At 41.8% G+C, this 27,477-nt stretch overlaps 1 protein-coding gene across 5 annotated transcripts in view; it reads right to left on the bottom strand.

Annotated features, from left to right (window-relative positions):
* LOC101915116 (bifunctional heparan sulfate N-deacetylase/N-sulfotransferase 4) overlaps nt 1–27,477 on the bottom strand; it is a 161,046-nt gene that overhangs the window by 5,925 nt on the left and 127,644 nt on the right. For all 5 annotated transcript variants that reach the window (XM_055796841.1, XM_055796839.1, XM_055796842.1 and 2 more), the window contains 7 exons: nt 13,642–13,824; nt 11,805–11,901; nt 10,543–10,666; nt 9,168–9,342; nt 7,897–8,067; nt 5,567–5,676; nt 280–382 (listed from right to left, as the gene is read on the bottom strand). In XM_055796841.1, the coding sequence (XP_055652816.1) occupies nt 280–382; nt 5,567–5,676; nt 7,897–8,067; nt 9,168–9,342; nt 10,543–10,666; nt 11,805–11,901; nt 13,642–13,824 (963 nt within the window). The remainder of the gene's footprint in view (nt 1–279; nt 383–5,566; nt 5,677–7,896; nt 8,068–9,167; nt 9,343–10,542; nt 10,667–11,804; nt 11,902–13,641; nt 13,825–27,477) is intronic.

Below are 27,477 nucleotides of genomic sequence, written 5' to 3'. Positions count from 1 at the left end.
AGGGTGGGGGGGAAAAAAACAACAACAGTCAAAGAAGGAAAGCCACCAGACGGCAGATTTTGGCAGGTGCTCCTGCCCAGGAGCTGTGCACTGCTCCCAGAGAAGGGGTCTTAAGAGGGGGCAGTTAATATCCTGTCATTCAAAGATCAATAAAAGTTTCTGATTTTAAAAAATATCAAGTCAGTGGGAGAGGGAAAAAAAAAAAGGTGTATTTATTTTAGAAATCCAACACAGGTCAATATTTAAAAATGTTAACGTAAACCTCTGGAAAGCCCTTACCTCTTGGTCCATTGGTGGGTATTTTCGACCTTTGCTTTTTCCCAGGCACTTTGTTTTCCCTCCTTCCAACAACTGGCACCAAAAGCCTTTCTGAGGGTCAAACCTATAGAGAATTATACTTTTTGAAAGACTTCACTACAGTAGAACCTCCCAGCTACTGAGACATAAGTGTCAGCCAACAATCGTTATCTTTCTGGGTGACTGAAATAGTGAGGACAGGGTGGGAAACAGCTTTCTTCTCTTGTGAAGGCTTTGGGAATTTACATTTTGTTTTCCCACAAATTTGCCTTGGGAGTGGCTCAAGGCAAGAAGTTTTTCACATTGTGCTTTACCTACACTAGCTAATTTTCCTTCTACTTGTCCAGCATATAGGGTACAGGACTTAAATGTTGATCTGTAGGGTACTGGTCAAGGTCCTGAGCCTCAGTCTCAAGGATCTTACATGGCCCCACTCCACACTGTGGCTCATATTTTATTGTCTGGTTTTGGTCAGAGATTTTATTCACGTCAGACTGCTCTGCGTATCCCTGTGGGATGTTAATGTTTTGATCAATTGACACTTGAACGAAGAGCATTTTGTTGAGAAAATTACTAATCGGGTCTTTTCCTGGAATGAGATGCATTATATTCTCAAGGACATTATCAGCTGTGCTCAAGGAAGGGTCTCCGTACAGCCAGTTGGAGCTGATGCTATCGTAGGTCAGCATGGTCAAGGTGAGAAGAGCTAAAAAGGGCAAGCTGATCTATTTGGTGACTTCAGCAGGCATAGTTATCCCTAAGCCTATTTATACAGAAAAGCGTGTGTGTTGCATGACTACAAAATAATGAGAAATACAATATTGCGATGTTTTATGTTGATTTTTGAGTGAAATAAGCAACGTTCAGGTCTGCTGAAAGAACCGCCAGTTGGCTGTTGATAATTTAACTGCACCTGAGAAGTTGGCTGTTCCATATCATTAGCTCTAAATATCATTTTCATTTCAAAGATGGCATTATAGCATAAACACTGTCTTAGCGGTCTTATTTGAAATATGCAATTTGATTTTGATGTCTAAAATCCAAAGATATAGGAATTTCAGATTAAGGCTTTAAACCACGTACTCACTAAGGAATGAACAACACGCAGCGTTAAGTTTTGAATTTATTGCTATGGGAATTGCAGCATGCATAAAACATTGAAAAGGTTCGCATTTCTGCTATTCAGCAGATGTTTGAAAAGGATGAAGTATAATTGGCTGGAACACGGAGTTAATTAGTTACAGACTACATTTTTGCCCTGGGTCTACCTGTATGACACGGGTGCACCTGCAATTTGCTGCTGTACATAAGTGAACTAATTTCTGGAGAAAGGTGAACCTTCTTTATGTTTGGGTTGGGTTTTTTTTGCCCAGCCTATTATTGCAGGCCTGACACGTGTTTCCTAAATTGGCTCGGTAGCTGTATCAATTAAAAATAAATAAATCATTGATTAAATGGATATATTGATGATAGATTCATTTCTACTTCGGCCTTTTCCATCTGCTCATTGCATCGTGAAGTACTTTAGCTGGCTTACATTGATTTCCCAAGAGAAGCAGCAATATAGTGTGCTGAGTAAAAGGAAAACTGCAAAACTATGCCCCAAACAGTATTTCTACCCCAGAAGGCGCATAATGAACATTATTAAGAAAATGTACAAATTTGGGTAGGGGAAAAGAGGGTAGGACAGCTCGGGCTGAATTCAACCCATTGCGTTCAGGTATTATGAAACTCTCAGGCCTCCTGAAAATGTAATTGGGCACAACAGGAGTTATTTATTTAAAAATAGCGATAGCCTTAAGGCTAAAGGTACAAGTGAGCTTTTTACAGCAGTCAGCAGAAAACTCCCTTCCAGGCCCAGTCACCTTTCCTTCCCTTGCAGAGCAAGGCCGTGGGAGATGCAGGCTTGAACCAGGACACCCGTATGCCCACTGGCTTCTTGGGAAGCCAGCACCCGATGCTAGAGGCGGAGAGGGTGCCAGTGAGGTCACAGGTAGGCTGTGTCACCATGAGGGCCTTTCTCTTATTCTCCAACAAAATGCAGCAGCTCTCCAAGAGAAAACATTAACTTAAGCGGGCTCCCCTAACCCTGTCTTGTTCTTTCCCTCCTGTTGTTCACAGGAGGCAAATGCAGGGAGATGTTCCCTATGAGGTTGCGTGTGGAGCTGCCCCTGCGGGTGGAGCATGGTGTGATGAGCTGGGCTAGAAGAAGCGGCAATTTGGTTGCCCTTTGCCAGAGCCAAGCTCTGTCCTGCCTCCCTCTGCTGCCTGCTGAGAAAAACAAAAAAAGGAACCACTGGCCCACGCTGCCTGAGACCGTGGGTCAACTGAGAAGGTCAGGCATGAAATGTATCTTCCTAGCAGCCAGTGTAGCTTTGGTAGGGCCACCCTATGATTAAAAGGGAAGGTCTTTTGTAGCTTCAGTCCCATGTGTCCTAGTTTTCTGTTCATTAAGATGGGAATAAGATATGTAAAAAATTGTAAACCCCTATGAAAATGAGTGGGTGGGGGAGAGGTGGGAAACATCTCTTCAGTGCTGTAGTGGGAATGTCATGAAGACCACTGGCTAGTTTCCCTCTCCCAGCACTGTGCGGGATCCCAATGGCTTTCTATTGACAGCGTTATGTGTGAAAGCCCTTCAGCGTTAGTTGTTTCCCCCTCTTTGTTTTCACTACTCTAATAAAGAGTGCAGGTCATAGAATCACAGAACCACAGAATGGTTTGGGTTGGAAGGGAGCGTTAAAGCTCACCCAGCCCACCCCCCCCTGCAGTCAGCAGGGACATCTTCCACTAGATTGGGTTGCTCAGAGCCCCATCCAACCTGGCCTTGAACATTTCCAGGGATGGGACATTGACCACCCCTCTGGGCAACCTCTGCCAGTGTTTCACCACCCTCATTGTAAAAAATTTCCTCCTTATCTCCAGCCTGAACCTAGGTTCTCTTTAGCAGTGTGTGTAAGAAGCACTGACCTAGTTGCCCATCTCAGCTGTGGCTCCTACTAACCCTGTGTGATGTGGGCTTCTCTGCAGGTGCCCGAGCCCTGCCTCTGTCTCCCCTCTGCTCTTTTTCCGTAGCTCTGAATAGTACCTTCCTTCTGCCTGGCTTGATTTTACTTCCCTATAAGACATTCACGTAATTACTCAGGGTGATGAACTTGTTGCTCACTAGTGTTTGCAGGACTGGGTCCTTAGGCTGCATTGTGACAACTTTAAAAATGTATTGTATACAGTTATTAGGCAGTAATGACTAGGAACAATCCTATGCAATCTTTTTTACTTTGACAGTCCTACCATAAAACAACCATGTTGTTTAATGCCTTTTTCCTTTTCCATCCTAAAGCCGTAGAGAACTATGTGCTTCTGCGGCACATTTGCATTCTTGATGCCTCTAAACAGTGATTGCATAATTTTATAGATCTGTTTACAATCCATTTTTCCTATCCAAACAAATATGAAAGACCAAAATTTTTCCTGGTGTGTGACTCCCCCACCTTTAATTTAGTTTCAGAAAGGAAGATATATGTTTGTGGGTGTGGGTTTTTAAAAACCTAGCAGAAGGCGCTGCAGATGTGCAGCAGCAGTTGTTCAAACACCAGTAGTTCAGTTGTGAATTCAAACTCCTCCTCTGTTTCATCCACTTTGGAAACCAAAGACTGAAAAAATTACATTTTGAAAACCAAATTCTTTCCTTTAGAAAAGAATTGTGGCACTGCAACATTATTAAGACCCAAAGAACCGCAAGTGCTCAGCTCTCACTTTATACCTATTATATAAATAAACATCAACATAACCCTCCCAGGGGGGGAAACGTTAAACGATAATCATAAGCAGTGTGGAGGCAGTGTGGGGTAGGTGGGAAGTCCATGGTCTCATTTTCCCACACTTCTCGTGATGTCAGCCTGCAGCAAAGGTGAGGTACAGGCTTTTCTACTTCCCACCCCATGTGCAAGCTCGTGCTCTCTCCTTGAACACTGACTTGGGAAAACCTCTGCTGCAGAGCCAGACTTGTCAGCCCATGGATGTCCCAGGGCTCTCCCAGCCCAACGCTCTGGGCTGTAATGAGATGATGCTCCTCATACGGAGAGGCTCAGATCAAAAGCTTCTTACAATTTTCTGCTGGACTAAGAGGGGAGAGAGAAATTCAGCTCACTCCCACCCCTGCAAAGACTCACCTTCCTGTGGGGAACTGAGGAATGTCAAAGACAGCGTGCCACCCAGGCCACGGGTTCCCTTTCATGGGGGAAAGCCTCACCCTCCGGGTAGCGAGAATGAGAAATGTCATCCGGGCTCGTCACAGCCGCCTTTGCTAGATTTGAACCAAAGGCTGTGGGAAGGCAAAGGGCAAAGGGGACCTTGACTGGGCTTCTGTGGGGCACTGCAGTGTTGGCACCAACACCCCGGGCTATGAACGGCGAGGCTGCTCAAGCTCAGGGTTTTGTGCTTCATCAGCAAATACGAGCTTCTCCCCAGGCTCCACGTGCTGTGCTTGAGACAAGCACTTCCAGGTTAGGGATCTACTATTTGTAGCTTATAATTTTACCAAACTTTAAGTGTACAGGCTGAATTCTGGGCAGAATAGGCTCAATCATAGATGAAAATGGGATTAGGGAATGATATGTTTGGTCCACATTAAAAGCAAACAATCAAAGAAACCATGCCACCAGATGAATTTTATCATACTGACTGCCTCTAATCCAATTTCTGTCACTAGACTCCTACATGAACATGATAAAAACGTTTAAGCCAAACTTTTCACACCTGACAGTAAGTGGGCTTCAGCTCCTGGAGACTGTCATAAGGTCCATCAGGCTGATGTGCAAATGTGTGTTGAGCTCTGACATGTGCAACTCACATCACCTCTGAGCGTACATTTTAAACAGTGCAGCGACGAAAGCAAAACTAGGTACCCTGAAAAATCAAGTCCTGGGCACCTCCGATTGAACACTGCAACTTAGCAGACATTTTTGACATGAATCTGGACCTTTGTTCTGTATCTAATACAAAATACTGAGCCGTTGTTTGTTGTGTGTGTTGTGCAAAGTGGAAATGTATGCAACCATGCAATTAAATTCTGTAATGTATTATATGTGTGCAAGTGAAGGGAAAAGTCGATGGGTGTTAAACATGAAGAAATCCCCAAGCTCTGCAAAATTATCAGTTCTTTTAATGTGGTTTTTGTTTGTTTGTTTGTAATTAATGATCAAGTGATCTTGGTAGGAGGGGTTGTACACCATGATCCCATCGGGCAGATAATAAAGAACTGACTCACGTTAGAGCTTCAGAGTAATTATAATGAGGAGAGACTCCAAGAAACTTCTGAACTTCATCCATCACAGTAGCTGGGTCACTTCTTAGCTGTTGTCCATCAATAATAAGGAACTGTAGGGGTAAATATGCTAGCTGTTTAGAAACAGGACTAAGGTTAACAAAAGAATGACATCATTTCCCTTCTGTGACAACACAGTTTTAGATTAGCATGTGACTTTCCACAGTGCTAACAGCAATCTTATGGATGAACCTCTTTTCAGATTTACTTTTCTCTTTATTATGTTGAATCTGTGTGGGTGGGCACCTTGTAACTCTGTGTGCACATCGTTTGAATTCAGAATTACATCTCACAAGCCAAACCCAAGTCTCAGTGAATTCTGAGAAATAGAGCTAAGGAAGAAATGTAAAAGTATTATTGAGGTTTACAATGTGTCCGTTGAAAATCTGACATGGAGACATGGAGTAAGAAAAAGAACAAAAAGCTCATATCTCTCTCTCTCTCTCTATATATATATATATATATTTATATTTACATATATATCTTAGCATTAAATGTTTAGAAACTACAATTAGATGTTCAAAAGCTATACTGTAGCAATTTATTTAAAACTTACCAACAGCCTATCAATCATATGGGCTTGCAAAATTATTAGCAAAGGGTTTTTTTGTTTTGTTTTGTTTTTAATTAAAGATTGATGTGATGTAAAGGTACATTGACCTCCACAAGCAAATGTTAAGACAATGTATCAAAAGTCTACTGGAGTACCAAGGAGTATTACTAATAACTATTCTGGGCAGACGTGTTTTATATTTATGGTGAAGGCTTATTATGAATTATTAAGTTTTTGAGTGCACAGACCAAGTGAATGCACATTACTGAGTGCCCATTAGTAAGCACCGTGAGTGCACTCTCTGTGTGCACCTTATTAAGAATGAGTGCATTTTGTTGTGTATCTTGTAAAATTAATCACTGTAACTAAGAAACATGAGTGGTTACAGGTTTTACAAGAAATATGTCAATGTGCCCCTGAATGTTTAATACGAGGGCTGCACTTGTTCTTTGCTATGGCAGGAGAAAGGGAGAGAGCTTTGTGAGAGGGGGCAGCAGCCCTGGGTGAGGGCAGAGGCAGGGCACAGGTAATGGCACGGGATGTTCAGCACTCTTTGCATGCTCTGAATGTGCCGGGACAGCCCCTTATCCTTTGGAGGAATAAATTGGGACATGGTGGATGTTGAGGAGACGTGCCCTGTTTGCTCCTAGGGCAATACTGCCTGGGGCTGGCCCTTGCTGCAAGCTCAGCTGCTTTGGCAGTACTCCTTCCCCATTTATGAAAGTACAGAAAGGCCAGAGATGAAAGAAGAAAGTCAAGAACTAACTGAGACTTTGTCCTTTCTCTTGGAAATGGGATTGACCTGTTTCTCCTCTTTGTAGTACAGCTGATACTGCATAAGAAGAAAAGTGAGGACTGCAAAAAGACAGAGCTTCTATTACTTTTTGGTTTTCCAGGTCCCTGACTAAATAGGAAACACTCAGTTCTACATCTTTTCAACAAAACTCCGTCCCACATAGAACAATTTCTGCAGATACGCATTATGCTTGCTTATTAAACACCCTGTTACAACTTTTTTTTTTTTTTTATGGTAGGTAGACATATGAACTCAGCTATGGACCATGTCCAAGGGTAAAGAGTGCCTATGCATACATTTTGTAGTACTAAAATGTTTGTTAGGTTTATATATGTAAACAATTTCTTTTAGTAAATAGAATATTCTTTAGGTCTATATGTTTACATAAATTTTTCATGGGAAAGATCATCAAAGACAATTCAATAAAACATCTAAAGGAAGATGGGGCAAAAGAAGAATTTCTGCTTTAACACTCAGAAAGGCTAATTCCATATCAGGGTCAAAGAAATGTGGAGTTTTCTATGAAAGGGACCGAGTAGAAAGCAGAATGAAATTTCTTTTTAGAAAAAGCCCTGGCATTTTCTAAATTAATTTCTCAGATCTTCCCACAATGCCTCATGCTGCAGCTGCTTGTATGTTGGGACCCAGAAGCCTTGAGAACCTGGGCTGGTCCTGGAAGAAAAGCCCAAAGTCCCCTATCAAACCCGTGTGGCCAGTTCATAGCATTTTCCTGTCGCATCTTTTCAATCAGAAGACAGAAAAATAAGCATACTTCTGCCAAATATCCTGATCTTGTCAAATGTGCATTTCCTGATAGCTGAGTTCCAGTGGGAAATACCCCATCACTTCTAATGATGAGGCCATACTCATCTGGGGACTTTCCGAGAGTTGATGAGCTTGGTGGAACAACAGGTTGGAAATTACCTGTGAAGCAGGGTAATGACTTAACCATCTTTCAATATGGACAGCATACCATCCGGGTGTCAAGCATCTCTTCTGGAGAGTCCTTATCTCCGAGGGCGCCCAATGGCTGGATGTAATGACTTCATAAAAATTGAATTTCAAGGCAGTGGGGTCCTCATGGGATCGCTGATGCTGACAGGAAATATTTAGACACATATCACAAGGAAGCTGGAGATTAAGCCATAAGCCTCCCCAGAGCTGCCGGGAGGGCTGTGCTGGCATGGCCAGCCCTGCTGCAGCCCCTCGGCTTCCCCCCAGTGCCACTTCTGCTGGGTAGGAGCAGGGGGCAGGGAAGCAGGATGGGACCACCACTCAATCAAGGGCCCTCATGGGACAGATGGGAAGGGAGCTGAGGAGCCAAATTCTGCCAAAGTAGGAACAAATTTTTTTTACTGCTTTGCATCTTGCATCGGTAGTTTTAAAGGTGCAAATGAGATACTACAAAGGGTATCTGCAAACTGCACCCTTTGGCCATGTTTTATTCCTTGCAGAACTCATAACAACAGTACCAGAAGTGGTGGTTTCTATGCTTATTGCAACAATATTAAATATTGTCTGTTTTAACACTGCTTTTAGTATTTCCTGTACCCGCATGGCTACACCATATCTCACATACATCTCTAAAAATACGTTTTTTTAAAATATTGCAGACTTTGTTATGGAAAGGTATGGGCTCAGTAAAAGGCAAGAAAGGGCATCCTATAGTTTCCTCAGAAAAAAGCACAGGCTTTCTTTTGTTTCCAAGGAGAGGAAAAAAAACCCCAGCTCTCCAAACACAGCTCTTTTTAATTCCTTGGAAACTTTAGAAGACACTGCATACATTTGCACAGCACCGCACATCACTCAGCTTACATGTTGGAGGATGGCACGAGGTACCAGATTCTCGGCATCAAGAGCTCTGATTTTCTAGCTAGGACAAGATCATTTTCCCCCGTATATCTCCCTGGGCGAGGAACACTGCTTTTCCTCTATGCAGTGTCAGCTGTAATTGAGATTAAACTGTTTGTTTACAGCTGGTGGCAGCTTTGTGCTGAGAAGTTTCATCATTTATGACACTGGTGTCACAGGTGCCAACTGCAAAAGCTGGCATTCAGCATCCTTCCACTTCTACACAGCGCAAATGCTTTGCAATATAATCCTGTTCTTGCTCAAGGACACAAATTCCCACTGATGCTGGCCATCATCCCCTGCCACTGATTTCACTGTTCATTTCTCTAAGGCAATGTCTGTACCTGGTACCAGGAATACGCCCGATCGGATGGGTCAATAAGGATGGTGATGATCTTGGCCTTGGGGATGAGGGAAGCAGCTCGTTTAGGGGCCTCCTCAGAATGGAAATAGTTGGCACTTTTCTCAAAGACGAGGTTGGTGGTAATGTTGGAAGGAGTGGGGAAGAAATCCATGTACCTGGGAGGTGAAGGAACTTGTTAGAATTAGCAGTATCACAAGAGGGTCATATCCTTGTGCTTCCCATTTCATGGCAGATGAAAAGGTGAATTTTCAGACGTAATTCTCAAGAAGCAAAATGGAATTTCTCAGCTCACTCTAGAACTGGAGGAGGGGGAACACATCTTGGCTCTTACATTCTGTGATGCTTGGTAATGGCTAAAGCCTCCATGAAGTCAAGTAACTAGGTTTTTTTCCTTGGATGGATGGGATTTTTGCTACTAAGTTCAATGTCAAAGGGATATCTTTCACCAGTTTAGCTGCTGGTGAAAAAAAATGGTAAAAGCTTCAAAATGTCAACCATTTAATTTTAACATTGTTGAAATACTTCTTTTTGGAACCGACAAATCTTTTCATTTAGACATTTTCAGAATGCAAGATTTGAATTTTGGCTTTGAATGGTCTTTTCCACTTAAAATTGATGGGAAGCAAAACAGCAGGTTCAACTGAAAAGGTGAAGAATTCAAATAAGGAAAAGGTGGAATTGTTTTGAAGGCATATTTTAGTCCTTTTAGATTTGCTGAGCGCTCTGGGAACTTCCAGTTTTGGAGAGACTAACTGTTTTTTGGTCTATGGAAACAAAGTACGTGGGGGCACCCAGGACCCTGCTGACTTTTGAACATGCAGGCCAATTTCGGTGAAGTGTGGTGGTGGGGTCTCCAAGAGGCCAACCTCTTCCTCTACATGTTGTGTGAAGGGCTGCAGAGGAGAAATCCCCCTCCCCCACTCCTCCAAGTGGATTGCACCACGCACTCTATGATAGCCATGGGTGATCTCTTTCTTTATGCAGCACGGAAAAAACAAAGGCCAAGCACTTCTTTCCCTTTATTTTTCGTGACACCTGGAACAGAGGAGCAGGCCTCAGAGCTGTGGGGAGAGCCTGCTTTTATTGGTCAGCCCTGTTTGCTCTGCACGCTCTCCATGACGTACGTGGGCAAGGAAAACTGCTCAGGATGAATCTGTTTCTGTGTAGTGTGACGTTTGCCTTGTATTTCAGTTTTCACACAAGGATGAGAACTGCTGTTCCCCGTGGAAAGGAAAGCCTCACAAAAACACTTTTCCTAAGCAAAACTAGTAAAAGCAATACATGCTTCTGTAATTGTTCTATTGTGATTTACCATGTATTAAGAACGAACACTTCTTTTTTGTTATTCTTCTTACCAATCAATTCCCTTGTGATAGTTGTTTCCATTGAAGAACTGAACTTCTTCAAAAGTTTTTGGACTGGGGAGATTACTGATAATGGAAGGATGCATCAGAAGAAATAAATAAAGCGCTGTTGTTCCTATGACAACAAAAAAGAGATGCCATTAGGAAATAGAAGAAAACCCCTTTGACTTCATTCATTCAAGTAAGTACTTTAAATGAATGCACGTTGAAATATACAGGAAAATTAGATTTCCTTTTGTAAGAAAGTTGCCTGTTGATGAAATCCCTGTGTAAGCACAAGGGGCTTTCAGAGGGAGGAGGGAATACGTGCAGGCTTCTCTGCTCGTCAGACTCTTCCCATTCCCAAACTCTGAGTTCTGCTCTCTTGATGCATGCATGATACTGCTGTTGATGACATTACTTGCTTGACTGTGTATGTAACCAGTGAGGGAATTTGGCCTGAGCACGTCTGTTTTCAAACCATTCATGTTGCACAAAACTTTTCAAAAGCGCTAAGTGTGGTATTACGCTTTTGTTACTCCCAGTACTGCACTTTTGTCCTCTGTGTATTTTTCCTGGGGGTCTGCTACTGAGGAATAAATTGTCTATTTCAAAGCTAACAAACCTGTATGTAATACGTATGCTTTAAAATCCCAGTAACAGTACTTTTTTGTTATTTGTTTGACAAAACCAACTGGAAACAATATATGGTGGTAAATGAGATTTTGGAGGATGTGTCTTTAAACTTGCTCTTCAAAGATTTTGTGTTATGCAAGCTACCATTGAACTATGAATCAAGACCTGCTGTCTCTTTCGCTGTTGCAGAATTTCTATATGGTCTTGGATTTGTCATTTATTTCCTTGCCTCAGCACCCACTTTCTGCAATATTTCCACAACAGTAATAACTGTCTTGGGAGTGGCAGAATGTGGCTTACTTGAAATAATGCCCTGAGACCTTCAGAGCTCTGCAAGGCGGTAAATACCTTTATTGTCAATTAAGGTCTCAAATGATGTTGAAATAATTTGTCAAAGAACTTTATAACAATCTTAACATAGGGCAGCCTGACAGCGTATGGGGTTTTTTTTTGTGGTGACTGAATGCAATCTTACAGTCGTCCCTTTCTGTTGGCAGTGAAGGAGTTACTGTTTGAATCCCATAGGGATCAGGAGTGCACCATCTCTATAGTAGGGAGTTGGCTTCAGTTTACAGGACACAAATACAGAGATACAAAACTGGGGGGCTAGTCTCGGTTACAGATTCATTGCTTCTTACCTGTTTTCTGGGGTCCTATCACAAGAAATTTGGGTAGGTGGTCACAAGTTTTGTCTCTGGACCAAATATCCCTGTGTCGTTTATCATCACATGGATTCTGAAGAAGAAAAGGTGGTTGTGTACATCATGCTGGGGGTATCCTCAATGTTTGCATGCACATGAGTCTTGCAGGATCTAAATGGTATGCACTAATGTCAGAGCCTTACAATAAGTAGTAAAATCCCACGTTTCCTCCTAAGGGTTTGCTCCTGAATGATACTGAGCACTCTGGTATTTATCTGCGGAAGCAGGGCACACAGGCACCAAACTCCTAGTGTCCATCTTTCAGGACCAACCCTCCCAGGGGTCCCAGTGAAGTCAGTAATGCTGCACAGTTGTGCAGATCCTGGAAGGATCGGTGTCAAAACCCACAGCCTGTGAGAGTACTGCGCTTCCTTTCCTCTGCTGGTCAGGCTCATTTCACCATCTCAGAGCCCATAGGCACATAGGTAGGCATTTATGTGGTCTCATTGACTAAAATTTAACTTGTATATATAATAGTTTTGCATGACTGAGGATTAGGTTCAGTCATTAGAAAGAAAGAAAAGAAAAAGAAGAAAAAAAAGTTTAAAACATTGATTTAGTCAAGTTTTCATTTGAGGTTAAAATGGAAACCTCTGTTTGAATAGCTTCAAGGCATTACTTTCTTAGGTGACAAAATGGTTTCAGATGCATAGGACTTAGTGCCAATTTTAATTTACATAAGAACTCAAAAGGAAGGACAAAATAGAAATATGGGATATTATTCATCTTCTTATCTTTTTACTACCTATGAATGCAAAATAAAAACGTGTGAACAAAAGACCCCACAGAAACGGTTAGGATTGACTGCTCTTTAAAGCAGTTATATAGATAATGCTTTTGCATAGTATTGGCTGGTAATAGAAGATACAGTTTGCTAGTGAATAAAGTTAACAAAATATAATGGAGAAAATCATTAACTGATGTGAATCACTGCCACATCACTAAATTCAATGGAAATATTATAAATTTATACTTCTTTTGCATCTGGGCCAAAAATAATAGGGAAATTTTTGGCTTCTTTTTGCCAGCATAAGCCCAAAATAACTGCACAGATCTTCACAGCATCACTCTGGATTTATGCCTGCATAGCTAAAAGCACATCATGACATGTCATATGCTGAATAAGAGAAGAGCCACATATGTGTAACAAAGATTAGGAAATTACAGTGTTGAGATTACAAGCAGCACTATTGTGCATTTGAAACAGAGAGAGAAAATAGTTTGTGCAGAAACCCTTCTCCATTCTTAAAATAGCTGCCCATTCTGCATTTGCTGCGCTGACCCCTCCTGCCCTCCCTTTTCCTTGCTTTTTCATTGAAGGGGGTTCAGATGGTGGGAAATCCTCCTTGGAGCTGCAGTGATCCAACCTCAACCATTTCCCGTAAAGGGGTGCAATGAATTTGCGTTTGCCTTGGGACAGCTCTTGCTACTGGCTGGCTAAGAGCATCTTACTGACAGTGCAACACCATCAGTTAACACAGTGTGATGCATGAGCAAAGCTGCAGACAGGAGGGTTGGGAAGGGGGCCTTTATTCTCAAATAAATGTCAGTTAGGTGCTTTTACCATGCCTGGTTTGGGGTGAGTGCAAGCTAATCCAATTCTAGCCGAAAGCAGTGCCCTCACAGAGAAAATTTAAATAATCTGAGAAGGCATGCAGGGAGAAAAAACATATATGAATGTGAACTGGGATTTTTAATTATTTTTTTTTACAGGCAAAGATTCTGACTTCAAGAAACAGGTTGTAATTGGAGGAGGAAGAGGAAGTGACATTACCTGCCAAAGAGGGTCCGTCTGCTCCGGGAAGAGCTCAAAGTACTTCTGAGCCAGCTGAACTGGGGGCAACGTCTGCAGTTTCAGGTTGGTTGAGCTCTTAACAAAGTTGGCTAAGTTTGCAAAGGTGTATAAGCCCAGGCGGTCGTTCCCATAGTTAGACAAATGGGTCATGAAGATGCTGATCTGGGAGGCAAGAGAAACCTTTCAGTCACAGGACTTGAGGAGATGGCAGCGTCTGGCTGGAAGGGCAGGCAGGGGGGTTACTGCAAGCTTTGCCAAACCCTCTTCCCACCACCCAAACCCAAAAGAAGATGATGAAAATGTTAAACTAGTCACACTTCCTAGCCTCTCTGCTAGGGTGAAACCTCCAAACGTGTCACGTATGTACCATTTCTTTAAAAGCCCTTATCTGAAGGGATGTATTGCTCATGGGCTCCCCATGGGCTGGCATTCAGGAGATGCTTTCAGAGGTTTTCTTTTTGTTCTTCTGTTTTGACTTCTTTTTACAAACAACATAAAAATTGTTTCTTGCATGCCTCCTGAACTTCCCTGTTCCCCATCCCTGGGCAGGGGATGCACTGGCATACGTGACACCTTGGTTAGGAGTCCCCAGCACCTCTGAGGGAGCCAGGTCTCCGCTCCTCGGATGTGTAGGCAAAGCCTAATTTCAGGGCTGCTATTATGGAATTAACGGGAAAATCTGACTAATTCGCTGTCTCCTCTGAATGCAGTTTGTCAGCTAGTTTGTTTCAAATGGTGTGTCGGTAAGTAGGTGAGTAAGTTCTGAAATGTAAAAATGTCATGCTTTTGTGAGTGATGGTACCTCAGCTAAAGATCACTGTCATTGCTTTCTCCTTAAAGCCAATATAGCTTCTGCCTTTTTATCAGCCTTGCTATGGTTCTCCTTTACATGGCCACTGCTTTGTAGATCCCATAATTTTTTTTCAGAGGGATAAAGAGAATTTGTAAGAATAATGTGAAGAATATATTCCCCAGGATTTTCTTCCCATGAGGTGATTAAACTCAGTTTCATGGCTGCAAAGGAAGGGCTGGTTCATTTGTAGATTGTAATTTCATTTTATGAAGATGCTATCAACCTGAGTGTTGTCACTTGGCTGTTTTACTTAGTACATTGGCCTAAAATAGGATGTGCAAGGACAGTGGAATTTAATTACACTGTTATCAAAAAATAATATCATAGCAGTAACTGAACAGTGTGTATTTTTCTTCTTTTTCAGCACCATCTCTGAAGTCAACAATCAATAATACGCAGCAGATCACAGAAAGCACAAATTAACTAATGTGACCACAGCAATTAAACAGAACAGCGTGTCAGGCAGTGAACTTAGTAATGATATCATGCTCCAAGGAGGTCTTGACATGAAGTAAAAAATCGGAGATGTAATGTTTGTTACAGCAAACTCCGAAATATGCTGGTGGGAAGTTTTCTGCCCTGCCATAATGTAGAAAATTTCTGGGAAAGGAAAATAAAGCACTGGCTTTGGGAAGACCACAGACAGCAATCCATTCACCTTCAGGCTGGAATGGGTTCAGCAAAGGGATGTAGGCTCAGTACTCTATCTCCCAGCCTTTTTGTGCCTGCTTTCAATTAGGTAGCTGGTTTGTAAAGCCTCAGGAAGGCTTGGTGCCTGAAGACTGGAGTGAGCCATAGCCAGGCTGCTCAGCCACATGCATTACCTGCATTACTCAGCTAGGATGCAAGGCTGTAGGCAGGGGTGGGGTGGGGGTATAAGTGATGCATATGTGGGGGCCTGAAGCATCGGACTGTGAAGAGATAAGTCAGCAGCAGCAAGGACACCTGATTTTGCTTTGCAGATAGGTATCTACATCCAGGTGAGTCTCTTTTTGGATGATTAGGATGGGAACTGTAAGCACAGCTGTGGCTAGGTGTGAGTTTATAAAATGATGTGCAGGCAGCCAAGAGAGAGCTGCTGGAGAGGGTGCAGTGCGTGCGCCTTCCTCCTTTGAGAGCTGCAGCGGAAGATCCAGGTCTCCAGCATCCATGGTGCATGCTCAGGTCAGTGAGTGCTTTTTCTTTCTTTTTTTTCCCCACCTTGTGTCTTGAAGGAAGCTGGATGTAGCATGAGTGATGCCTTGCAGAACCCAGATTTGAGGACAATACTTAGGCTGCAGTCCTTCAAAGCCTGAGGTATGTGTCAGATGTGCTGGAGATGTCAAGGTGTATGCTGCCCTTGCCAGGGACAGGCTATGGCTGGGAAGCCAGGTTGACTGCTTGGCACCTTGGTCCCTGAGTTAGAGCCCTGGAAACACTTATCTCAGCTGGGTGGCAGCCAGCCTGTCCAGCAGCTAAACTGGTGGGAAGTGCTGAGTGTCAAAACTTGGGACCTTTATGCCTAAAAGGGCTGCAAAATGTCCAAGTGTGTCTTGGGAAGGTTGCTATTGCTGATCCATGTGGCTCAGTCCTGCTGACTAAAAAGAGCTTTCCTAACTCAAACCGCTGCTACCAGCTGCAGATGAAGTTTGCCCTTCAGTACTTTGCCGCTGTGCAGTCCCAGGTTTGAGCTCTAGCAGAAGAAAGCGCTGCTGGCAAGAATACTGTGTCTGTAGCACACCATGTTGTCCTGACTTTCAAAATAACTACAGAATAAAAGCCACAAGCTTTCCACTTTCACAGTCTTTCTCTGCCAATGTGGTGCTTCTTTAAGCATCAGCCCACAGTGTTCAAAAACATGTCCATTACTTTGTTAAATTATTGATAAGGCTTTTAGTGCTTCTATACAGTGAAGGCGGATGGAACTTAAGAGAAAGTGTCCCTTATGGCCCATCTGCAGTGTGGTTGCACTGGGCCCACTTTATTCCACAAAAGGTAATTTATTCTTCACTTTTTTTCTGTTCTGAGCCTCTGTTGAACAAAGATTGGCAACTGTACAAGTTCTTCCTTCCTGTCGGCTTGACTTTGTGGATGCCAGTGCCCATACATTTTATAATTGCCAGTATTTGACATAACTGGAGCAAACGCTAAAATGGCCCTGAACTTCGGGCATGTCCGCGTGTAGTAGCCCAGAAACTTATAAGCAAGGTAATGAATCGTCTTCTTTGGGTTTTCAATCTACTGACCTTTTCCCCTGCCAAAACCCCAACACAAACTGATCCTTTCTAGTTTAAAGTTCAGCTCCTCAAAACGTGACAAGTGCTTCCTGCAAACTATTTTAAAATGCTGAAAAGGAAAACACTTATAGGAAATGTTGATAGGGAATATAATCTTGTCTCTGAAGTGGTTTTTGATAAGTGCTAAAGGGTCTGTCAATGGCATTTAATACTATTGCAGCAATTTAATGTTATTGCTGCCAATAAATATGCAAGTAAATCTACTTGCTCTTGTTGACATTTTTAAACTTGAATTTTAATAAGATTTTTTAATGTAAAAAGGTACTTATAGGAAATGGATATTAGGTTATTTTAAGAGTTTCATTAGGCTGCAGTCCAAAATAAACAATTGATCACTCTTCGTGGAGTTAAAAGTTCTTGGACATCTCTCTTGACTTCTTTTGCTTCATTGATCTTGTTTTGAAGCACACACACACACACACACCAGATATGATGCATCATACGTGGGATAAAACAGTTATCTAACTCTTTGCCACCTCCAAAACCATTGAGACAAAAGGAGATGGGTATTAACTGTTCATGTTTATAGCATCGATGGACACAAAACTTGTTTTTGTGCTGATGCGTCATTCCATAGAAAACGCAATGGTCTAGAAATGTGCTGAGCTAGCACCATGCTGCTGCATGCCTCAAGGCTGGTACTGGGATACCCAGTGCTGTCACACTGCTTTGCTGTGCTGTTTTGTGGACCCAAAAAGGCTTCAGAACCAGCTTTGAGGGCAAGAGTGAGGAAAACAGTGAAAACCAGGGACTGTCCCATCCTGCAGTGCTCGGAGCAAAATTGGTGAATAAAAGAGAAAGAGCCTTGTTTTAATACTTTCTATGACAAAAAGTGAGCTACAGCACTCAGACTGACACTAACCAGCAGGCAGCACTTCATCAAGGTAGGAAAAATGCTTTTAGGAGGGAGGCAGGATGCTGCTCTGCGCAATGGTGCGGTACAAAGGCAGTAAATTGTTTCAAATTCCTGAGGCTCTGGCTGCCTTGCATTACTCTTAGAGGTTAAACTAGCATAAGCAATATAAGTTACACAAATGTGCAGAGAGGCACTGAATAAAATCCCTTGCTATCAGTATACAATCTATAGCAAACACGCTGTGGGAAACAAGGCCAGTTGTATTCCACCATTGGTGTCAGAACACAGACACTTTTCAGGACATCAGTGGCCAAATGATGCTGCAATTTGTACAGATTCAGTATCTTATTAGCTTTGGCAATTTACCTCTCCCTTTGTTCCTATTCCTGTGATCACTCGTATTTTTGAGAGGTGTGAAGGGGGCAAGAATGCTGAAGGTATAGGTAGGAAATTTTTTTCTTCCTTTCTTCTTTTTCTGCCGCCCATAGTCTGATCCAGATCTCAGTCGCTGCCTCCTTCTCATACCACATAACACCTTTTCCTCAGAATCACTTTCCCTTTTCTGCAGCTGGGGTCCTTTTGTCACAAAAATGTTATTTTTAATTATTTTTTTAACACTTCATTTTATTGTAAGAAACACCTACAGATTTTAGCTATGACTTTCAAAGACTTGCACAAAAATGAGAATTCTGAGATTCATGTTTTGCTGGTGGCAAAACTGAAACACAGAAGGATGATGTGATTTTCAAAGAATTAATCTCCTGAAGGGCAGCCTACTGCTGGGCTGGTCTACCCTCCCTAGGGTGACCCATGCTGCACTTCCAGGAGAATCTTATTTGTATCTATATTAATGGGAACAAATGGAGAGCTGTGGCCCACAGACTGTGGGAATACTTATTTTAGTATTGTAATGGGCTTTCTTCTCCTGGTTTCTGTTGCCTGCTCTGTACTAACATTTCAAAGATGCCCACAATAGTCTGCAATTTCTTGGCTCAAAAGAAAAAGCTGGGAAGGGTACAGTGGTCCTAAGTTTCTCAGACTACCTGGGCAGTTAATATGCCATTCTGGTTGATAAACCATATGGTTTCCATTAGGCTGGGTGGGCAGGGGGAAAGAAAGGGTATTTTATACTTTGTCCACCTGACAGGATCAAACAGAAGCTATGTTCTGCATCTGACCATTTACTAGCTCCTCTGCTCCTTGACCATAATACTTAGTGACTTATTAACAAACTTGAACCAGTTTAGAAACTGGTGTTCGTAAACTAATGACAGCAGCACCACAGAATTTTACTATTTGGTTCTTATTTCCAGGGCTTTTTAAAATCAGTTATATAAGAAATGATAGGTATGCAGCACATTCTCTATATGTAATATTTGTATATGCCTGCTTGTGTTCTGTACATAAAATGAAATCTGGATGAGCTAGCAGATAAAAATAAAGGGCTTGTTTCAAAGCTATTGGAATATAAACCATGCTAGATCTGCTTGAAGTGCCCTGAAATTGCATTCTGTACTTGGAGTTAGTGCACTTTCTTCACATACTCAGCCCTATGTACTTGTTAATGCAGAATATAGAGATTTATTTCCTCCTGTAAGTGCCAAACTCAGTACAGTCTTAACTAAAAGCACTTGGGTTTGGATGAAGGTTAGCTGCCTGTCTCCGGAGGGCACTAGGATGCTATGCTAAGACTGGAAATCCTATTTGTCTTTTTTGGGAGGACCATCCCAGAGAACTACAAACCACTGTAGATCATGCAGCATGGACATAGTTTGCAAAAAGTGTTGAATTCTAGTGGTATTTTCACTCTGGCTGGGTTACCCACACCATGCTTGCAGTAGGCAGGTAGCTATGAAGATCCCATTAGCCACTTAGCTATGCTTTCAAAGGCTTGAATTCCTGGGTGCATGTGACCACCAGGAACGCAAATATTCTGAAGGCCAAAGGGTAAAGTGACTTCCAAAACTAGGATGTATTTGCTTTTAAAACTCTATCCTTCATGTGCGTGTATTGTTCATGGCAGGATTTAGTTTGTTATGCATGCAGTTTTGAGTGCAAGAGCCTTTCACGTTTCTCTTCAAAGCTGTGCCTTTGGACAACTGAGGGTAAGCCCTACCCTCAGCTGGTGTGTGTTCATCTAGCTCATGTGAAATCTGCAGCTGTGTTAACTTGTACAGGAGCTGATATTAAATAAGGTTCGCTCCCTCTCTGTTCCCCAGGAGCCTGTGCTCCATAGCCACCAATGTCCTTGCCATCTGCCCTAGTGAGTGAAACCAGTTATGAAATTGGCACAGAGCTTCTAGTTTCTTCTTTAGAATAACATACACCTACATGCTAGAACATAAACTCCTTGAAGAAGGAGTGTTGGTGCTCCAGCTTCCAGCTGAAGTGTAATCTAACCAATCTCACTGGTATACCTGGCCGGTCTCAAGGATGGCTATCCAATACTGGGAATCAAATATTGGCTGATACCTTTATGTTAATATTTGAAGCTATGGCTATCCATCGATCTAGCACTTGCAATGAAAAACTCAATTACAAAACTTAAGTTCTTCACCTCATCCTCCCAGCTGTTCAATAATTAAATAGGATCAGTGTTCCCTTTTAGGTTCTTTCCTTCTGCTTGTCCTTTGGCCCTGCCCCATTGCCGGAAAGCCCAGGAACAGAGAGAGGTCTCACATGTGAATCCTGCTCCTCTATGAAGAATTTGTTGTTCACTGTCTCTAACAACTTTTTTCCTTGCTTCTGCACCTCTTAAATAAAATTGGCAAGAAGGGGAGAATTAATGCATGCAAAATAAACCAGGGGTATAGCTCAACCCTGTGCAAAACAAAGACATGTTGGGAAATATATGGTGCAGGCATCCTCTTCTTGTGGAAACGTGGTAGCATATTTACTGCTCTTCTCTGCTGTGCTCTTGCATGAATGTTTCCTAGAAAAAATGAATTTTGCTATTCCGTCTTTTTCCATTGTGCTCAGAAAATGCTGTACAGTTGCTCAGAGAGCAAACTCTCATAATTGGATCTAGATGGCAGCATGTTGTATTTCTGAACGTGTAAATGGGATGTCATGGCTGAGAAATGCAAAACTGTCAAGTGTTCATTTACTAATACCAAGTAGCTCTATGCTAGGCTGACCACAGAAATACCTCTTTCAGTTTCAAGTGTTTAATGTATTTCACATCCTGAACAGCCTCCTGTTATGGATTACAGACTTTTCTTGTACTTTATGAGCCAGAGACCCATTCACTGATAATGAATCCCAGAACACTTGGGCCCTTAATGCAGCTGTTTGTGCAGCAGCACAAAAAGGAAGCTGGGACTGAGGGTTTTTTTGTGTGTTGACAAAGCACTAATTTTAATAATGACAAATTGTTTCTCTAGAACTCAGCACTATTCATATTCATGACCCTTCTACTGAAGAAAAATCATTTACATACCTGCAAATCGCCTTTTTTTTACTTTTTCTCTATTTCCACTCTGCACATCTTTTTATATTTTAGCGTTCTTGACAGGATAATCAAATATTTTCCAAACATGATATCTTTAAAGAAAGCAACAACGGCAGTGTTTGGAAAGAAACATTTTTGTGTTTGATTGAAGGGGAAACAAAAATGTTGAATGGTGCTTTATTTCCCATGCCCATATTCATTCTAGTGTCTGTATTCCACCCAAAGCGCTGCCGGCGATGGGAGGGGAAGCTGCTGTCAATCAGTGCCGGTACGTGGCCTTGGGACAGCTATACAAATGCTGTAGTGTAGCTATGTTGTTTTAACATTCACTATTCAAAGAGCAAAACTGTTTCTCATTTACCCAGGAACACTGTCTACTTTTCCATTATTTAGTTGGTATGATTAAATGAATTCTTTATTATTGACAAAAAAGTCCTCTGCGTTGTTCCTTTCCCTATGAGAATAAAAGCGGTATGTTTGGGTTTTATTTTTATTTTCTAATATTTACCCAAGTCTCACTTCTAAAATAAAGGCTAAATCCATGAACAGATTCCAACACAGTGACTGTTTCCCATGTTATATACATCTTTGATACCCCTGACACCTGGGGTCCTAGAAGAAGAAAGCTAGTTAGGAGGTTTGAGTACATTTAATTTTTTTTAAACCTGCAATTAAAAAAAATAAATATGGGGGTTTAGTTATTGGGGTTTTTTTTACTATTAGGGCATGCTTTCAGAGACTGAAAAAAAATGACTGCTGCTGTTGATGACTTTATGCGATCAGTGTGTAGCTGCATTAGGGTGGAAAAAACCTAAATGGATGGTTTTATGTCTGTTCATTTGTCACACTTTTATAAGTGATCAGCAGTACATCTAATTGTGGCCAAAGTTTAATGAATTCTGTGCAAATTCAGTGCTATCTGTTACATCTGTGGGCCTCATGAAGTCTTTACAGAAGTCTAGAGCAATTCAATCCTCCTGTTACAGGGAAATATTTTCATTTTTAAGTCAAAGTTATGATATAGGAATTTGTTTTGTTGCCATCTGTGTTTTCTCATTGAAAAGATTTTTTTTGACACAAAAAAGACTGTAAATTTCCCCTAAAAAAACCTTAAAATTCATTCAGTTCAGACTCAAAACTTCAAATTGCACAAATGAAAACAGATTTGGGCACCATTGTCTTAAGTCAGATGCTAACCATGTCTGATGGAATAATAGAAGTATCATCAAAGATACAGCTCTGAGAAGTCTCAGATTGTTTTGGACTTCAGTTTTCAAAAATCATCAAAGGAGTTTGTATAAGGAGATAATCAGGGAAATGTGTTATTGATAGCTGTATGTGTTGCATGCTCCTTTAACTTCTGTCAAGCAAATGCATAATACTGGTCGAGGCTGTCAACCTCTTTAGTTATAATCCTCTGCAGATAAAAATCAGTTCAACTTCAATTATTTTGTGCCAACAGATACTGTGAGTATTCCTTGGCATCAGTTTTTGATGCCAAATTACATCCTATTCTGGCTGCATCTACAGAAAATCATGAAGCTTTCTCTATTGCTGTGCTGAAATAATGATAGCTCTCCCTTGCTGTTCTTAATGTCACAGCCATTGTTGTGACAGCACTGCTGTCACAGCCAGAGGGCTGGGCGATGCTGGGAGGTGAATGGCCACTGCTGGCCAGCAGTAGTCCAAGGTCCTCCACAGTACCTTTGAGTGGTGGGCTGTAGGCAGTGCCTGCGTAGCACTGTCTTGTATTTATCACAGCATGCAAAAATCATTCTAAATAATGCGCTGTGCCGCTCCTGTATACGTGGGTAAAGTAAAACTTTTGCTTTTGGATCTGTGGGTGTGAAATAATGACAGCACTGATTATTTGGGCTCTTCACTGCAAGAAAGACAAGATACATGAGCTGGAACAAGGGGACATGGGACACTGCCAAGTAATCTTATGGCTGTCGTCTCCTCTTTAGGACCAGCATGGCCTGTGCAGCAGCCTGCCTGATCCTTCGCACTGTATTGTTTTGCTGAATCTCAGATCCAGGCGAATGCTGGATCTAAACTTCCCCATAGGGATCGGAAGGAGATGGAGCTAATTAGTGCTGCCCAGAAGCCATCAGGTTGGGGGAAAGTCATGGGTCAGCCCTGTTCTTTGTGCAGGCGACAGGGCTGGCATGGACTGTGAATGGAGGAAAGCCCCACATGTGAGGGTTGAATGTTGCACCTTAAGAAAGCAACAGCCGTCAGCTTATGTGCCTCTATTTGTCTGGAGCAGCCCCAACCAAGAGCTGTTTGGGCAGGAGGTGAGACAAGGAGGTGGACATTCCTTCGCCCTGGGCTGTTGCCCACTTGTCTGCGTGAAGTTGGCTCTGCAAATGGGGGTAGCTGACTGCATCTGTAGAGCTCCTGGCATTGCCCAGCCGAGAGGGACTGTGCACAGCCAGATACGGCACAAACTCTGCTCTGCAACAGAGAGCAGAGCTACAGAGGGCAAGGGACAGCTAGGCAAGGGTTGTGAGTGACATTAAAACCCACCCATTAAATAAAGGGCTGGATTGGATGTGGATGAAAATATTTTGCTCAGCATCGCACATGCATATGTATACAGGGAGATGGCAGATGATATCTGAGTGCTCAGGCTGGAGCTGTGACTGTCAGCCAGCCTGAAGTTTTTACTGCTTCTACCCTTACCAAGTTTTCCTGCTGCTTGGCCTTATTTTTAGGGAAGTTTCAGCTTTGCTCTCTTATTTTTGTGTGCTTGTTTGCAAATGCCTGATGTCTAATTAAATAATGGTGCATTATAGTAGCATGTAGATACTATGGATAATCAAGGCGGGATGATTTTTTTAGTGTAGATTAAGTATCTTCGCAGCAAAACTAATTACTTTTCCAGAATTTCCAAAATATCTTATGGGACCTCTTACTTGTGCGAGTGGGAAATAATCAGAAAATGTCATCCTGTTTGACTTCTATTTTAATAGAAATGAACAGCGCTTTCATTACTTTGAAGAAATCTAAATATGATGCTTATGTTTTAAGCAACATTAAACCTTAGTTACGTAGACCACAGAGGATATGAAGAGATATAATTGAAAGATTTTGTTCTCCATATGTAGTACCTGCATGGCTGTGGTTCCTGGATAAGAGGAGGAGACTCTGCCACTCAGGAATCCATGTAAACAACTAGACAGCATTCAGCCGGGGAGCCAGCAGTGGCCAGGCTGCCAAACAGCTAATAACAGTGGTAATAAATATTTATGAAGGCAGTGTTTGAGCCAAGCCATGTGCTTGACTCAAGTCTTTCTGCCTACACACTGCGGGTCACCCAGGAATGCTCTATCAAAATTCTTTCACCTACAGTGAGTTGGGGTTAAATGTTGTCATCTCACAGCTTGGAGATGTCCCCTGGCTACTCTTGCAGGTTCTAGGGAAGACAATATTTCTAGGCAGGATGAAACTAGTCCTGAAGTAAACATGGACTTCAAGGTTGGTGGATTGGCCACCCTAAGAAGTGAAGCATTTGTTTTAGCACTGCAGGTGCCTAACTGGGGGGTGCTGGGGGGGTGGTGGGGTGGTTGGTGTTAATAGCCATAGAGGAAGGCACAGCATTTCACACTTCAAACCAACAGGCAAAGACACAAGCTGCCCTATTCACTTCTATAGGACTTAAGTAAGTTCAACAGCAGCCTGATCTAGTGATAGTGATTTTTTTTAAAATAAACAAAAAAAACCCCCGCCATCCAAACTCAATCTTTAGTTGCTTTTCCCCCCTATTTGCCCTTCCAACCACTGAGTTAAAACATATTCCTCTGAGCCAGCTGAAATTTGGGAGGAATGTGCTGTCGTTTCTGCTAATGGCAAATAATGGTCAAAATGATTACTAGTTTGGATAAGTGTCCATAAATGACTTTCTGTGACATTTCTCTTTATAGATGTGCTTAAATAAGATCTGGTTCTGACTTTGTTTTGAATGATGGAATTAGTCTTTTATCATTAACGTGGCACTTTGTAGTCTCCAGGTAGAGGAAGGTAGGGTGTCTCAGAGCAATACTGACATTCCATGTGAAAATTACTGCCCAGGACCCTGCACAGCACACGGAGTCATGGAATGACTGTAAATAATTCCATTTAAACTAAGCTCTCTTATAAACACTGAATAAGAGTTTTCACCAGGATGCTTTCTTTCAAACCTCAAAGAAAGAAATACCAGGGAGGCTGATGTAGATTGGAGATGCAGGAAATTTATCATTTGTTTTTACAACTGTTCTACTGTCATGTTGCTATTCTAGCAGTTTTATGAAGAGGTGACTGCTCTACGTTATAGAGTATTCATAAATGATGATTAATTAATCCATTTTGGTGGCCTACTCTGAGCAAACAAACCTCAGAGTTAATTTAATTCTCCACTCTTGGTTTCAGAGGAAAAAAATATAGCATTTTCAGTTCACTAGAGGATATAATAATCTCAAATCAGCCACTTTCCAATTAATTTTGAATGGGGAACACAGCAAGGAAATTTTGTTCTTGTCCATTTACTTCTATTAGGGATTCATTTTCCATAATCAGAGAATTCTGAGTCAGCTCATTTTTACCTTAAAGGCTTGCTCCTGACAGTTTAATAAATTATCATATGGTGTGTGCTTGAAGGTAACAGATTCTTTTTTCTCTTTACCCAATAACCCTCTTGTTGACACAGTCATTTATTATTGTTTCTGCCATCACCTAAGTTGCTGGGAAGTAATTCTGGTAAAGTACCAAAACGCATGGTGTGGAGTATTGGCTTTCATAAAGAAGGAAAATGTCATGAAAGAAAGAAAGGAGATGTGTTATCCTTGAAATATTTCCTTCATGCTCTGAGTTTCAAGCTAATTACTTTCTAAATATGCTGCCGAAGGCTTGAGTTTCCATGGGATAATATTTTCCCGTACCAGCTTTTTGCAGCTGGGGTAGCCATGTGGGATGAAGGGAAAAAAGAATGATTTACAAAGAGGAAAAAAAGATTCTAAAGCCTGAGCAAGACTGGAGTGGATTTAATCATACACCTGGAGCTGGAAGATAAAAGTGGCTTCAACTTTTATGTTAGTATTATAATATTTCTATCATGTTATCAGTGCTTACAGGACTTCTAGTTGCAAAAGGAAATACCTTTAGGGGAAGGGGCGATTGTGCTTTAGATACGCAGTTTTGTAGCATGCTATCTTTCAAAACAAATGTACATTGGTTGCATTGAACCTTACGTGCTGTGGCAGGAAGAAAACGCAAGTGTTTATGATGCTGACAGTGTGTGGGATGTAAGTATTTTTCTGAAAACAGAAGAGATGCTACCTCCTTCCTCAGGCAAAAGCTAATGAGTACGTCCTGCAGTTACACTGCCTGTTGAGGCTGGAGTGCCCCTGGGACAGCAATCCTGTGGCCCTCTCTACAGGGACAAACATCTGGCCGCTCTCTTGTTCTTCGCCGTAATGTTCACTTAATGCAGTAAAATGTTTCTTTACCTTGTTCTGGCACATTGATAGGCCCCTGTACAAAGAAGAATAAGGCCTAGCTCGTGCTCTCTTTCATTTGGTATGTTTGTGACCATTAAGAAAAATTCTGATGTAGCTGGTTAATAGCAAAACTCCCTTTTAATTTGGTAGAATGAATGCATCCCTCTTGTGTTGGAGAGGAGCATGCCTGTCCCTATGGGCAGTGAGCAGCCTGCTAATTATGGTTCAACAAGTATTGACGTTTTGGTAGTGGGGAGGTTGCTTTCTTTCTTTTTCCTGTTCCTGAAATATGCTGAGATGCTCTATTCACAGGGCCCTTTGTAGAACTGCATTATGAATGACTTTTGGATTGCAGCATATTTCTTACAATGCCCAAGGATATTTTTTATTCTTTCTACAGCTATGCTCAGAGAAACAAAGCAAATAAAAAGAAAAATATTATTAACACTCAAGATGTTTCATAATAACACTCCCAAATCTCTTGTGGAAGGCATAAATTAACCCCTCTCTGCATTCACTTTTAATATTTTGAAGCAATAACGTGTGATTCTCATCCATTTTTGTGATGAGAGCAGGAAACAAGAACAAAATTTTCGAAGTATGGCACATGTGGGATGTGCAGAATATAGATCTAACAGACTGGAAATGAACAATAACCCTTTAGTTATGGTGAGAGTTTAAAAATGTAAATGCATTTAAATGGCCTTCAAAATAAAAAGCGTCCCATGACACTTCCAAAGAAGTTAGAATAATAATGTACCTTATTATGGACTGTCTGTAGCTTCTGCTGAGTTGAGTTCAAAGTTACCTTTCAATCACAACTCTGATTTCACTCTCAACAACCAAATTCCCTCAAAAGAAGCTAATCTTCCTGAAATTCATATGCCACGTTTCATCTC

The sequence above is a fragment of the Falco peregrinus genome, chromosome 2 (assembly GCF_023634155.1).
Source record: "Falco peregrinus isolate bFalPer1 chromosome 2, bFalPer1.pri, whole genome shotgun sequence".
NCBI classification, from domain to species: domain Eukaryota; kingdom Metazoa; phylum Chordata; class Aves; order Falconiformes; family Falconidae; genus Falco; species Falco peregrinus.
Note: the sequence above shows the minus strand (reverse complement) of the source record. Positions and strands in the feature narration are given on the sequence as shown.